This window comes from Panthera pardus, unplaced genomic scaffold (assembly GCF_024362965.1).
Source record: "Panthera pardus isolate Hobbes unplaced genomic scaffold, ASM2436296v1 HiC_scaffold_26, whole genome shotgun sequence".
NCBI lineage: Eukaryota > Metazoa > Chordata > Mammalia > Carnivora > Felidae > Panthera > Panthera pardus.
This window is the reverse complement of record NW_026526832.1, coordinates 19,842,202-19,855,451: the sequence shown is the minus strand read 5'-3', so window position 1 is coordinate 19,855,451 and position 13,250 is coordinate 19,842,202. Positions and strand designations below refer to the sequence as shown.

Genomic DNA, 13,250 nt, shown 5'->3' with positions numbered 1-13,250 from the left:
AAACTGGCTTCTGAACCATTTTCGTGGGGTGTTCCTGGGAGGGTCACAGGGGCGACATGTGGTTGTCACATTCTCGTATGAATCTGCCTCCTCTTGTTTAAAAGCCACCTCAGGGGTGACAGGGCAAAACATAAAATGTCTGAGCAAAGTGATTTTTCTAGAGAAACGTGTTCTACTAACTCACCGTCTCCATTTTCAGAATAGAGCTTTCCTTTTTGGACCATTGGGCACTCAAAAATGAGCGCCACAAGCAAGCAGACAGCGGGAGAAGTTCCCGCCTCCCTTCATTTCTCCAAGTTCCCATTGGCTGATTCCTACCGTCGAACCGCCACAGCCCCGCGCTCTCCTCTTATCACCGCGCGCCGCTAGCCTTCCGTCCTGTGCCCTGATTGGTCCTCTCCGCAGTCGCTCTGCGCCAGGGGCGTTCCAGAGGCAGCCACTGAGAGTTGCTGAATTCGGGTTTTAAAAAACGCCGCCAGTGAATCAGTGGTGCGGGAACTTGTAACCGCGGAGGCGCCGGGAGCGGCCGAGCACGCACCCCGTTGGGGCACGCGGCCAGGACGCTCCCGGGCTTCTCCCGGACGCCAGCCTCTGTCCCCGGACCCCGAAGGCCGAGAAGGAGCCGCGGGGCAGCCACCCTCCGCGCCCGCCATGGGCCCGCGCCGCCGGAGCCGCAAACCCGAAGTCCCGAAGAGGCGCACCGCGAGCCCGACCCCCAGCCCCCCCCGGCGGGGCCCCTCCTTAGGTAACCGGCCGCGGCCCCTCGCCCTCGAGCAGCCGGGGTGAGGGGTGGGCACGGCCGCATCCGCGTGCCCATTTCACGGAGCAGAACACCGAGCTCGCGGGCGGAGTCCGGGGTTCGAGTCTCCGGCTGGCGCTCCTCTGCGGGCGGGCACAGCCGCGCGGCCGGCGAGCATCTGCTCGGACCGGCCCAGTGCAGGCCCAGCGAGGAACCGGGGGAAAGCAGTTCCGGGGGGGAGAAAGGGCTAGCCCAGGCGGCCTGGCTCCTAATATTAATTCTTACTACTAGCATTTATGGAGTACTTACCACCAACTAGACCTTGTGTTCAACTCTTTACGTGAATTACCTCAACTTTATAGTGTGCCCATTTTACAGACGAGAAAACTGACGCGCGGGCAGGCCGGGTAACTTGAACAAGGTCACACACGGCTTGCTCCAGCAGACAGGAGTTTTAAAAAATAAGTGTTTGTGCTTTTTTAAATTGCAAAGTTCTTGTCCGCTTTTTGTGACCATTTCAAAGAACTATTGTACTTTTAGAAGGTGCCCTTCCAGGTATTGTATGTATTTTTGTTTTTTCTTCATTGAGGGCTGTGTTGGGCCTTAAGTAGAGTGCTCTCGCCTTGTTCTCTTCCTGAGATCATGGGCTGGGAAGGAAGGCTGGTCTGTGGTCCTGTTTCTGTACTGAGGTCTGGTGGGTGGCAGACCCACGGGGCGAGAGCTGTGCCTTTGTGGCAACAACTGCTTTACTTGTCTTCTGCCACATAGTTAAGAGCAGGGTGAAAAAAATATATTCTGGGTTATTTTCTTTCCTGAACGTTAATAACCTTTGCATCCAGGCAACTTGCTGACTTCTCTCGTTAGTTCTAACTAGCGTTCCGTTACTTCAACTGAAATGTTTAAGTAGGCTATTATGTTACCTGCAGATAAGGACCTCTGAGTGTCCTTTTTCATTTTTACACGTTTTATTTCGTAGTGTATTGTACTAAGGAGGCCCTGAGATTAGTATTGAAATACGAGCAGCGTTTTGGCCATCCTTGTCCCGTTCCTGATTTTAACGGAGTGCTGTTAAGTGTGTTTGCTGTTGCTTTGTGATATGGAAGCATCCTGCTATGCCTGGTTTATCTCCACGCTTCCTGGCAGTCCCCCTGCACTTGTCTGGCAGTCCGGCTCTTCCATTCTCCCCAGTGACTATTCCACGCCTTTGTTTTTCTTCTTCAAATTCCTACAACTCTAGCCGCCCCCCGCCCCACTCACGCTCAGCTGATGATGACCTGGTCTCATGCTTGCCTCACTGAGGAAATAAGAAGCCTCCAGACTGCATTCCCTTGTCTTCTCACAGCAGAGAACCCACGTATCCCCTTCCTAGCAAAAACCACTCCTCCTACCTGGGCTTTTGGTCATATTTTTCTCTCTCCGTCCCTGGGCTTTCTCTTATCCTCTCCACCTGCATTTAGAATTACATTCTTACTCCCCACATTGGCATTCCACAAATGCTCTGTCTAAAGAAAAAGGGCAGGGGTGTTTCCTGCCCCTACCTTCCCTGCCTCTCGCATACTCCCCATTTTTCTCTACTGCCTTTCATAGCTACCTTTTTTAGAAATAGCCAGAGGTAAGAGCACACACACGTGTGTCTCCCCTCTTCCCAGGCACCCTTGAACCCATTCCAGTCTGACCCCCCCACAACTACTTCCCTTCCTTCTAGTGCACTTGAAGTCCTCTTGTCAGGGTCACCAGCTACTTTAGTGTTGCTAAATCCAATAGACATGCCTGTGTCCTTTTCTTGCTCCGAGAAGCATTGGACACAGCGGGCCATTTTCTCCTGGAAACACTCTATCCCCTTGGCGTCCGTGACCCACACACCCTGCAGTTCCTGCTTGGTGTATTTTACTGTCTGTGTCACCTCTTTAACAACTTGATGTTGGACTTCCTTGCTGTCCGGTTCCTTTCTCCCCACCCCCCCCCCCCACGCCCCGGCCCCCCATGTGGTCTCATCCCGTCCTGTGGCTCTGCATACCACCCCTACAGGCGGCGCTCACATTTACGTGTCCAGCCCAGATCTCTCCTCTAACTCCACATCCCTGTGTCCAGCTGCCTTTCTGCCTGAGAGCTCGTGGTTACGTCTGGTGCAACCTGTCTGAAGCTGAACTTTTGATTACTCCCTTCCAAACTCTGCAGCCCTGGTTTTCCCCATTTCGGCAAGTGGCACAGGCACGTTCCCCACCCGCAGCTGTTCAAGCCAGAACCCTGGGAGACGTTCTTTTCTCTTGTCCCCGTATACAAGTAAGCTGCAGCAATTCTACCTCCAGATCACATCCTTGATCGCACCACTTGTCATCTCTGCTCCCACCAGCTAGTCCCAGCCACCAGCACCCTAACCTGACCGCGCTCCACTTCCACTCTTGTCTCTTTTCAGTTCTTTCCTTACACTGCAGGTGGACTCCTCTTTAAAATGTAAGGAGATCACCTCTCCGACTCCCTCAGCTCCCTGTAATTTAGGATCAAATCCCAACTCCTTATGTTGGCATTGCCAGACCCAACTGTTGAATTTTTTTTTTTTTTGAAAGTAGGCTCCACGAAGGCACCTGGGTGGTGGCTCAGTCAGTTAAGCATCTGACTTCGGCTGGGGTCATGATCTCGCGGTTCATGGGTTTGAACCCCCGTTGGGCTCTGTGCTGACAGCTCAGAGCCTGGAGCCTGCTTCGGATTCTGTGTCTCCCTCTCCCTCTGCCCCTCCCCTGCTCATGCTCTGTCTCTCTCTTTCTCTCAACAATAAATAAATGTTTAAAAAAAAAAAAAAAAGTAGGCTCCACACCCAATAAGGGGCTCAAATTCACAACCATGAGATCGAGATGCTCTACAGACGGAGCCAACCAGGTGCCCCCCAACTACTGAATATTTAATCCCAGTTCTTTCCCGTGATCTTTAACCGCTTAAAGATCATGGGATCTTTCCCATGATCATTTTCAAAACCGCTTGTTCTGGGACATAGATTACATGCCTTCTCTTACCCCTCTGAGGTTATTACATATATGGCTCTCAAAGTCTTTTTTCTCTATTCACTCAGATTCCTCCAGCATTGGTTATTTGCTGAACTCGGTTCCTTCCGCGGTGTTGTCCTTCTTGCACGGGTGATACCTAGTTGTGCTAATCTTTCCATTCTCTGCGACTGCTGCGCCGGTCTGTTAAAGGCTGCCTCCAGATGACCATGGATTGTGGACCAGTGGTCGGGAGAGGCAGATGCCAGCAGCTTGACTCCTGAAGTTGAGGCCTCCCTCTTTCTCCTAAATGTCCCCAGTCCCCTGGACACTGCCCCTGTTTCTCTGACCCACATTCCCCACCACCAGAGATACAGTCTCCAGGGCCAGCTGTGTGGCCCAGGTGTCTCTGGATTGTCTCACTGGCCCCATCTGCTCATGCAGCTCTTCTAACACTTTGTAATTAGTTCACTATGAAATCCCTTCCGCAGAACTACTGGTTTGCTTCTCTCTCCTTGACTGGACCCTGAATAACATTTCTTTTTTTTTTTTTTTTTTTTTTTTTAATGTTTACTTATTTTTTGAGAGACAGAGACTGAGCACGAGGTGGGGAGGGGCAGAGAGAGAAGGAGACACAGAATCGGAAGCAGGCTCCAGGCTCCGCCCTGTCAGCACAGAGCCAGACGTGGGGCTCGAACTCACGAGCTGCGAGATCATGACCTGAGCCGAAGTCGGACACTCAACCCACTGAGCCACCCAGATGCCCCTTGAATAACATTTCTGAAACAATTTTATCCTTCAAAATGTTCATTTTCATGTTTTTTTTCTTTCTTTTTTTATTCTTTGTTCAGCTTATGAGAGGTTCATTCATTTTTGTTGGTCCTTGTTTTTATTGACCTAGCAACAGTATTGTTTTTTGTTTTATTTTCTTTTTCATTAATTTATTTTATTATCTTGAATATTTGGTTGTCTTTTGGTTTATTTTAATAATTCTGTTGTTAACACTTGAGTTGAACACTTAGCTGTCTTTTAACATCCTTGTTTTCTAATAGAGAATCAATCTGGAGACTGTACATTTTCTTCTAGTACTATTTAGCTGCATCTCATAAGTTTTGAGATGTAGACTTTTGATTCATTTCTAAATAGTCTAATTTCAGGGGCGCCTGGGTGGCTCAGTCCGTTGAGCATCTGACTTCGGCTCAGGTCATGACCTCATGGTTCCTGAGTTCGAGCCCCGCGTCGGGCTCTGTGCTGACAGCTAGGAGCTCGAAGCCTGGAGCCTGCTTCGGAATCTGTGTCTCCCTCTCTCTCTGCCCCTCCCCTGCTCACGCTCTGTCTCTCTGTCTCTCTCTCTGTCAAAAATAAATAAACATTAAAATAAATAAATAAATAGTCTAATTTCAATTAAGTTTCCTTGAGTTAGAAGATTTTTTTTTTCTTGGGTTTTTAATTTCAGATCAGAGAGTTTGGCTTTTTGACCTCTACTTTGGGGAATATTTTAAGATCTTTTTTCTTTTTTGTTGTGGCCGGAACCAGGCCAAAGGCTCTGGCTCCATTAGCCCAGTGACCCAGCCCTGGCACTGAGTTATGCCAAATCTGAGGTCCCTTCTTGGCCACACATAAGCTCTAGCTAATTGTCTTCACCTCTCCGCCTCAGGATAACCGAGACAGAGAGTTGTGCTAGATAACCTCTCCAGTTCCTTCCAGCTCTAAAAATAGACCTGAACACAAAATCACTGAGTTTCCAACCTAGATGGCAAAGGTAGAGGAGATGCCCAAAGTACCAGGGGGCTCAGAGGAGGGAGGTAACCTATCATTTTGGAAGGGACTGGGAATCAGGAGAGGCTTCACGAAAAGAGTTGGCGTTTCAGAGAATACCCTCAAAGGATCACGCGTTCATTGAACAAATATTTGTTTGGCATCTGACTGCTATTTCTAGTTGCTGAAGATAATGGCAGGAAATAATGGACCGGAACGCCCGCTTCTGTGGAGCGTATTACAGACTAGTGATCTGACAGTTTGCCTATCTCAGGCAGGCTGCAAGGCCCCACCTACTGACCACTACACTCTATGACCGAACTTTTTTGCTCAGGCGCTTCCTCCCGTCAGCGTGGTCCCCGGAGAAGTCGGGTTCTGAAGGAGATCCGAAAGCTTCAGAAAAGCACAGACCTGTTGTTAAGGAAGAGCCCCTTTGGCCGCCTGGTGAGCTCCACCAACCCCCGTGCTGCCTTCTTTCTTTAAATCCCCCAGGTATTGGGGACCTCATCATCTCTTGTCTGAATGGCTAGGGGTCCTCCCCTCCAACCTGGCAGAGGACTCTTCACCTTTTGAAAGTATGAATCCGCCAAGGGCTCCTTATGGTTCTTCATGGAATCAATTTCTAACCCTACCACCTCTGAAACCGTGTTCTTGGATTATATAAATAGGAGCCCTCTCATCCATCCCCGCTTTGATCCCTCTTCCTGCCCGGGGAGATTGCCTCCCCCTCTCCCCACCACCGATAGGAGACATACCCGTTCCTAAGCTCCCAGGAGTTGACACCGGCTACTGCTTAGGTTCTAAGATTAAGGGGCAGGAAGGTGTAATAGAAGTGAAGATTCATGGAAACTCATGGAGAGAGTCCGTCTTCGCTTGAATCTCTCTTCTTTAACTCTTCACTCCTCCCCACACTCCCCTTCTCCCTTGCCCCCCCCCCCCCCAACCATCCCCACTCCTTCACAGGCAAGAGAGATATGTGTTAAATTCACTCGTGGTGTGGACTTCTACTGGCAAGCCCAGGCCCTGTTGGCCCTACAAGAGGTAAGAAGGGGGGCCGAGGTACAGCTGGGTGACGATGGGAGAAAGGCACTCTGGAAATCCACGGGGCTGCCCGAGGAATGTCACACGCTGACTCTTGCCTCCTGAGAGAGAGCATCACGGAACGCCTGGGTTTGGAGGCCGGATCCTCATTTGCTGGTAGCAGGATTCCCAGGCAGGGTTCCCCCTCGTTCTGTGACGGTCTTTCACACAGTCCCGCGAGCCCTCGGAGACAAGGTGCAGCAGGGCTCCAAGAGAACAACAGCACATGCCCCCTCCCTCCCATGTGGCAGTCTTTGGACTTGTCTTTCTGCCCCCAGGCTGCAGAAGCATTTCTGGTTCATCTCTTTGAGGACGCCTATCTTCTCTCCTTACATGCCGGCCGCGTTACTCTCTTCCCGAAGGATGTGCAGCTGGCCAGGAGGATCCGAGGCATTCAGGAAGGGCTTGGCTGAGCTCCCGCCACCTGTCTCTGTAAGCCTTTCCTGCTTGCCGGAGAGAGCGCTCTCTGGGGAGGAAGCACCCAGCGTCTCGTCGCCGGGATGGGAGTTGCTCTGAAGGAGTTTCCATCCTTGGTCCCTTGCTGTCTCACCTTCGCTTTGTTCTCTAGGAAAGGTTCGACTTGGTTTTAGCTTGAGCGCTTGGGATTCTATGGCCCATGCGCTTTTGTACAACGTTGAATAAAGATCTTTATCTATTTAGTAATCACCAGGCGACATGAATCTGTCAGAGTTCAGCCTCTATCTCACAAGGACCAGAGGACTCGTTTTGATTAAGAAGAGGTTTTCTTAACTTTTGAAAATGTCTTGTTTGGTGTCAAATGTGATGCCTGAATTTCAGGGATGATACCAGGGACTCTGTCCGGAGCCAAGAACCGATCCACGAAGTGCGAGGAGATGCCTGGACTTGTTGCTTTTGTAACTGGTTGTTTTAAGAAGGAGAAGGCTACGTGGCTTTCCTCTGTAACAGAGGTGATCTGTGAGAAAATCAACATCATTCCAAAGCACTCAGAGTTCTTTTTAGCTAATGAGACTCCAAGGTTCACTTTGGTTTGCAGATTATTCACATGACTGCTGAATGATTTTGAAGACCTCAGATTTTCTGGGTTATGGGAAAAAAAGGATATTTCCTTATGGTTTTAGATCTTCCTGCACCGTTTAAATTTTTTGCCCGATGTATATTTACTTTTCTTTAAAACATAAGGGAAAAAAATAAAAGCCAACCGCTTCCATCGGTTGCAGGAAGAGCCGGGCACGCCTAGCGCTTACGTCCCTGTCCCTCGGTTACTGTCATCATTAGCGGCGGCGGCCAGCTCTCGTGTGAGCTTCACCTGTCCACAAGTGTGTAGCTTTTTAAAAACCCAATTCAGGTTAAAATAGGAAATCTTTAAGTTCTGACGTTCTGGTTCCTTTTAGCAAATTCCTATCGAAGGCATTCAGAAATTCTAGCTTGCAGGTTTTATTTTATCCTTCTTTGTGAATCATAGAAGACGTGTCTTCATTTTTATACTTTAGAATTTGTCATTCCAGGATTGTAAAGTGCCTTTTCAAAGTTTTTACAAGTGTTTTTTATAACTACTTTGCGGAGAGAGAATAAAAATTAGACTAATTCTTTAGTGGCAAAAATGTAAAGCAAGGTTTCAGTTACAGCGTATAGAGATACTACGTGTCGTATGTGTGAATGTTCAGTTCTTCATTTGTACGCTGTTTTGCAAGTAGCCACTCTTTAAACAAGAGAATTGAGGGGTGTGTTTTTGTCTCCCGTGGAGTAGAGTATGTATGAGCAGATAAAAACGTTGCCCTTCCGTTGTCATAACTGAAAGCAGTGTAAGAAGTTTGCAGAGAAATGGAAAGCGCCACCAGTAGGCTTTTAAGATTTTGCGTGTGACGGAAATGATTAGCGAGGGTGGACTTCTGACACGGATATGCCTGGCAACCAAATTCCAAGACTAGCTGAAGGGAAGGACCAAGTTCTATCATTGAATAAACTTTAGCCCTTTGGAAAAACTTCTTCCTGTTCAACATCAATTCCTATTTATGCAGACATCTGAATAACGCTTATCTGTCAATGAATATATTTAAAATGCTTGTCAGAGTATTATTAATTAGAAGACTGTCTCCTCTCTTAAATTGTACTAAGCAGGGTTGCCTGGCTGGCTCAGTCAGCAACGCATGCAACTCTTGACTTTGGGGTTTGTGAGTTCAAGCCCAGGTCAGGCATGGAACCGTCTTTCCAAAAAAAAAAAAAATTTATTTTAATAAATAAATAAAATGTACTACCCAGGACACACATGCAACACTGGTCACACGCCAGGCAGGACCCACCAAGTAGTATTTACTGGGTAACACCAGAATAAGTAATTTAAATCATGATAATGTTATATAATAATGTTACAGTTTACTATAAACAGTACTTAACATTGTTGGAGTTCTGCGTTTGTTTTTCTGGGTGATTCCATCACCATCTTTAACCTTTCCGTTCGATTTTATTTCTGCTTTCACATTTTTAATGTCTAAGTACTCTTAGTTTTGTAAATATTTCTTTATTGTAGCATCCCAATCGGTGTTCACTCAAAAAACAAAACAAAACAAAAAAACCCAGAAACCAACCTGGATATTTCCAACAAAGAAGAACTTAGTGGAAAGGACTGGTTAAATAACACCAGGAGGGCTGGAAGAGCAGCTGGGAAGAGAGGATACTACCCAAAGATCAGGAAGCTGCTGGCATCCACAGCCCCCACCGCAGGTGCTCTGCCAGAAGCACCCCCACCAGCGCCGTGTAAGCCGCACCTGCTGCTTACTGACCAGGAACTCGGGGAGCCCCTGCTCCATCCGGTGCTGCTGGAGCCACCACTGACCCCAAGGATGCCCTTCTCCTCTGCTGCTTCTGCCACAGGCCCTGCCAAACCGCAGAAGAAAAACCTCCCCTTTTTCCTCCCACCTTCCAGCCCCCACCAGCATCTTCCACTGGCAACCAGAAGCAGCTGCAGGAGAGCCTGGGAATACAACTGGCTGCCTCCTAACCCCTCTGTGGTTCAGAGAACTCAAAAGGGCAAGAAGGGGGCTTGGAGCCTACAGAGACCTCATCTGCACAACGTCCCAGTCTGGTTTTGTGGGTGTGATGCCCACGTTCAAGATGCAATATTTTTGTTACTGGTTTTTGTTTTCCACATGGTCTCTGATTCTTTCAAAGTTGATTTTTTTTTTCCCTCCTCTTTGTTCTCGTCTCTCGCGCGAGGTTTTCCTTTAATGTTTAACAACCCTTGCAATGAAGAATGGCACACGAGGAAGCTACAGGGGAGTCTGAGTGTGCAGACAGACTGGCCCGGCAGCCGTGCGGCAGGGGGGCAGTCGGCCGGGCCCTTTTTGAGCAGCCCTGTTCTCTCAGGCTCACCAGCGGCCCCCGGGAGCGTCCTCCAGCCTGCGGGGAGGAGGCAGGCCTAGCTGGGTCTAGCTGCTGGCTGCAAGAGGTGAGGAAATCCATATTTAAAATCCGCTCTGCATACACTTCCTTATTCTCCCTGGCCTTGCCTCCCATTCCCCTGGGGTCCAGAGACCCTCATTTCTTTCTTCTCTTGAGAATGAGTCTCCAGGCTGGTGTTGGGATGGGGGGAGAGAGTCACCCAGTGACAGTGCTAGGAGAGGAACACCAAGGGAGCTGCCTCCTGAACAGCGCAACCAGTCCTCTCTGCTAGCCCACCCCGTGCACACCCCGACGCAGAGGGACCCGGTGCCCCCGGTTGTCGAGCCTTAAGAAGATTCTGCTGTGTGGGTTGTGATGGTCCTGACTTTCCCCACTGCTGGCTTGGGGATCCCCCTCTCGTGGGCTTGTGGGGGCAATTTCTGTTGTCCATCTGCCTTCTGGCTTTTAGGATTGTGTTAGTTTTCCTCTCTCCTCATCTCCCCATTCCCTTGAGTTCATGTTGAGGTTCTGACTGTAGAGAATTGTAGGTCAACACCTATTTTCTCTCTTCGCATGAGAAGGCCGATTCCGCTGTTTTCTGGGTTCTGTTTCTGCTGTTGAGAAGTCAGCCGTCAGTCCGACAGTTGCCCCTTTGAAGCCGGTGTTATTTTTCTGACTTATCTCTCCTTAAAAGATTTCTGCGCTTTTGGTATTCTGCAATGTCATTATGACCTGTCTTCTGTGTGGACTTCCTTTTATTTATCTAGCTTGGCATTCATTGGGCTTCCTGGATAGGGAATGATGTCTTTTCATCAATTTTGGAAAATTCTCAACCGTTACTCTTCAAATAATGCCTCTCTCACCATTCTCTCTCTTCACTTTCTGGGTCACAGGTTTTCTGCCTGCCAGACTTTAACACCACATCCTCCAAGTTTCCTTCCCGCCTCTGCGTTTCGTCCTTTTGTCTATCAGTGCTGCACACCTCATTGTTCCTTCTGCCCTAACTTGGAATTAATTGATTTCCTTTCAGTTATGTCTAATCCACTTTTAAAGCTGACCGATATCTTAATTTCAGTTACTGTATTTTTCTGTTCTAGAATTTCTATTTGGTTGTTTTTAAAATTGTGATGTCACATTGTATTTTATTTTTAAGTAGTCTCTACACCCAACATGGGGCTCAAACTCCAACCCCGAGGTCAAGAATCACATGCCCTACCAGCTGAGCCAGCCAGGCTGTCATGTCACTTTTCATAATGGTTCCCGGTTCCCTGCTGAAAATGTCGAGCTTGGTTTTTATATCTTTTAGCATAGTAAGCACAGTGCCTTGCAGACTGTGTCTGATAACGGGTCCCTGTGGATCTGTTTCTGTTTGTGTTTTCTGTTGATGCTCACTCATTGCTTTTTTCTCTTTGGTGCTTGATTACATTTGATACTATGACTGACACATCTATATGAGGAAATAATTTGAAACTTAGAAGATCTTTCTCTAGAGAGCATTTGTTTTTTGTTTTGTTTTGTTTCCTACCAGGTGCCAAGAGGCACTAAACATTTAGAACCAACATAATTCCATTTCAGAGCTTGAGATTTTCTGAAGCACCCAGGTGATTCAAAGCCAAGGTCTATCTCACATCTGAATTTCTTCTCATTCACCTTATTCCCAAGGTACAACCAGTCCGCTTATCCTGCTTACCTTGTAAGTAAGCTTGTACTTCACCTTTTGCCTCCCTAACCCCCCAAGGCTGTCAAAAGCATGGTTCATTTCTTGGCTACTTTTTTTAGGACTGGCAAACATCCCCACGAGAAACAGTTAGGCCAAAGCTGCTGTTAAACTCATCTCTAGATTTCCAACCTCTCTTTGATCTTGGATCAGTAATGACTAACAATCACTATCTTGTTAGCAGTTTAATGCTTTTAAGAAAAAAATACATTTGTCCATTTTTTTTTTTTTCAGTTATCTTCAGTAGGAGAGTGGTTCAAATGACCACTGGCATAAAGACAGACAAACCAATGAAATAAGATACAATAGATAGCCCAGGAATAAACCCTTCCATATATGGCCAAATGATTTCCAACAGTGGGGAAAAGACAGTCTCTTCAACAAATGTTGCCGGGAAAACTGGATATTCCCCTGCAAATGAATGAAGGTGGACCCTCACCTGACACCATCTAGAAGAATCAAAATGGACCAAAGACCTAACAGTAAGAGCAACAATTATAAAATTCTTAGAAGAAAATGAAGGATAAAATCTTCATGACATTGGATTTGTGATTTCTTGCATATGACACCAAAGGCACAGGCAACAGAAAAGAAAAATAGACAAATTGGGCTTCATGAAAATTCAGAATTTTGTGCAGCAAAGGGCACTATCAACAGGGTTAGAAGGCAACCCCCAGAAAGAGAAAATATTTGCAAATCATATCTGATAATGGACTAATGGACTAATAGAACATACAGGGAACCAAAACCCAAACCCAAACAAAAAAAAAAAAATACCTTGATTCAAAAATGGGCAAAAGACTTGAATAGACATTTCTCCAACAGCGATATTATTAATGGCCAATAAGCCCATGAAAAGATGCTCTATATCACTAACCATTAGAGAAGTACCAACAAAAACCACAATGAAATACCACCTCATGACCATTAAGATGGCTACTAGTAAAACAAAAAAAATAACAAGTGTTGGTTGGACGTGGAGAAATTGGAACTCTTCTGCACCTCTGGTGGGAATGCAAAATGGTACAACTGCCATGGAAAACAGTAAGTATAGAGGCTCCTAAAAAAAAGTTTAAAATAGACTGACCGTATGATCCAGCAATACCCAAAAGAATTGAAAGCAAGATCTCAAAGATTTGTATACCCATGTTCAGTGCAGTACTATCCATAGTAGCTACAACGTGGAAGCAACTTGTGTCCATCAACAGACGAATGGATAAGTAAAATGTGATATACACATACAATGTAACATCATTCGGCCTTAAAGGGGAAGGAAATTCCGACACTACAATGTGGATGAACCTTGAGGATACCATGCTACATGAAATAAGCCAGTCACAATGAGACATACTGTATGATTCCACTTATATGAGGTACTAGAACACTCAAAATCATAGGAACAAAAGTAAAATGGTGCTTGGCAGAGCCTAGGGCTCGGGGGTGGGTGGGGGGGAAAGAAAGGGGAGTTAGTACTTAATGGGTACAGAGTTTAAGTTTTGTAAGATGGAAAGAGTTCTGGAGATGGATGATGGTGATAATTGCACAACAATCCAAATGTACACCTAAAAATGGTTAACTTTTATGTTATGCGTTTTTTAAATCGTTATACCACAATTTA

The 13,250-nt window shown here is 47.0% G+C and overlaps 1 protein-coding gene across 2 annotated transcripts; it reads left to right on the top strand.

Moving 5' to 3' along the window:
* Positions 1-450: 450 nt before the first annotated feature.
* On the top strand, positions 451-8,940 carry CENPA (centromere protein A). 2 transcript variants are annotated; one of them, XM_019449788.2, is made up of 4 exons: positions 453-745; positions 5,810-5,919; positions 6,439-6,516; positions 6,834-8,940. In XM_019449788.2, the coding sequence occupies exons 1-4, from the start codon at positions 652-654 to the stop codon at positions 6,966-6,968; spliced, it is 417 nt and encodes a 138-aa protein (XP_019305333.1). In that variant the 5' UTR covers positions 453-651; the 3' UTR covers positions 6,969-8,940. The 2 variants fall into 2 exon arrangements, with proteins under 2 accessions (XP_053747040.1, XP_019305333.1); XM_053891065.1 differs by lacking the exon at positions 6,439-6,516 and having other exon boundaries at positions 451-745.
* The last annotated feature ends 4,310 nt before the right edge of the window (positions 8,941-13,250 follow it).

Bases quoted from the DNA above. Each gene is read 5' to 3' on its own strand.
- CENPA (XM_019449788.2), top strand. From the start codon at position 652: ATGGGCCCGCGCCGCCGGAGCCGCAAACCCGAAGTCCCGAAGAGGCGC. The intron at 746-5,809 runs GTAACCGGCCGC...TTTTTTGCTCAG, and splicing joins CCGGCGGGGCCCCTCCTTAG to GCGCTTCCTCCCGTCAGCGT. The intron at 6,517-6,833 runs GTAAGAAGGGGG...TTCTGCCCCCAG, and splicing joins CCCTGTTGGCCCTACAAGAG to GCTGCAGAAGCATTTCTGGT.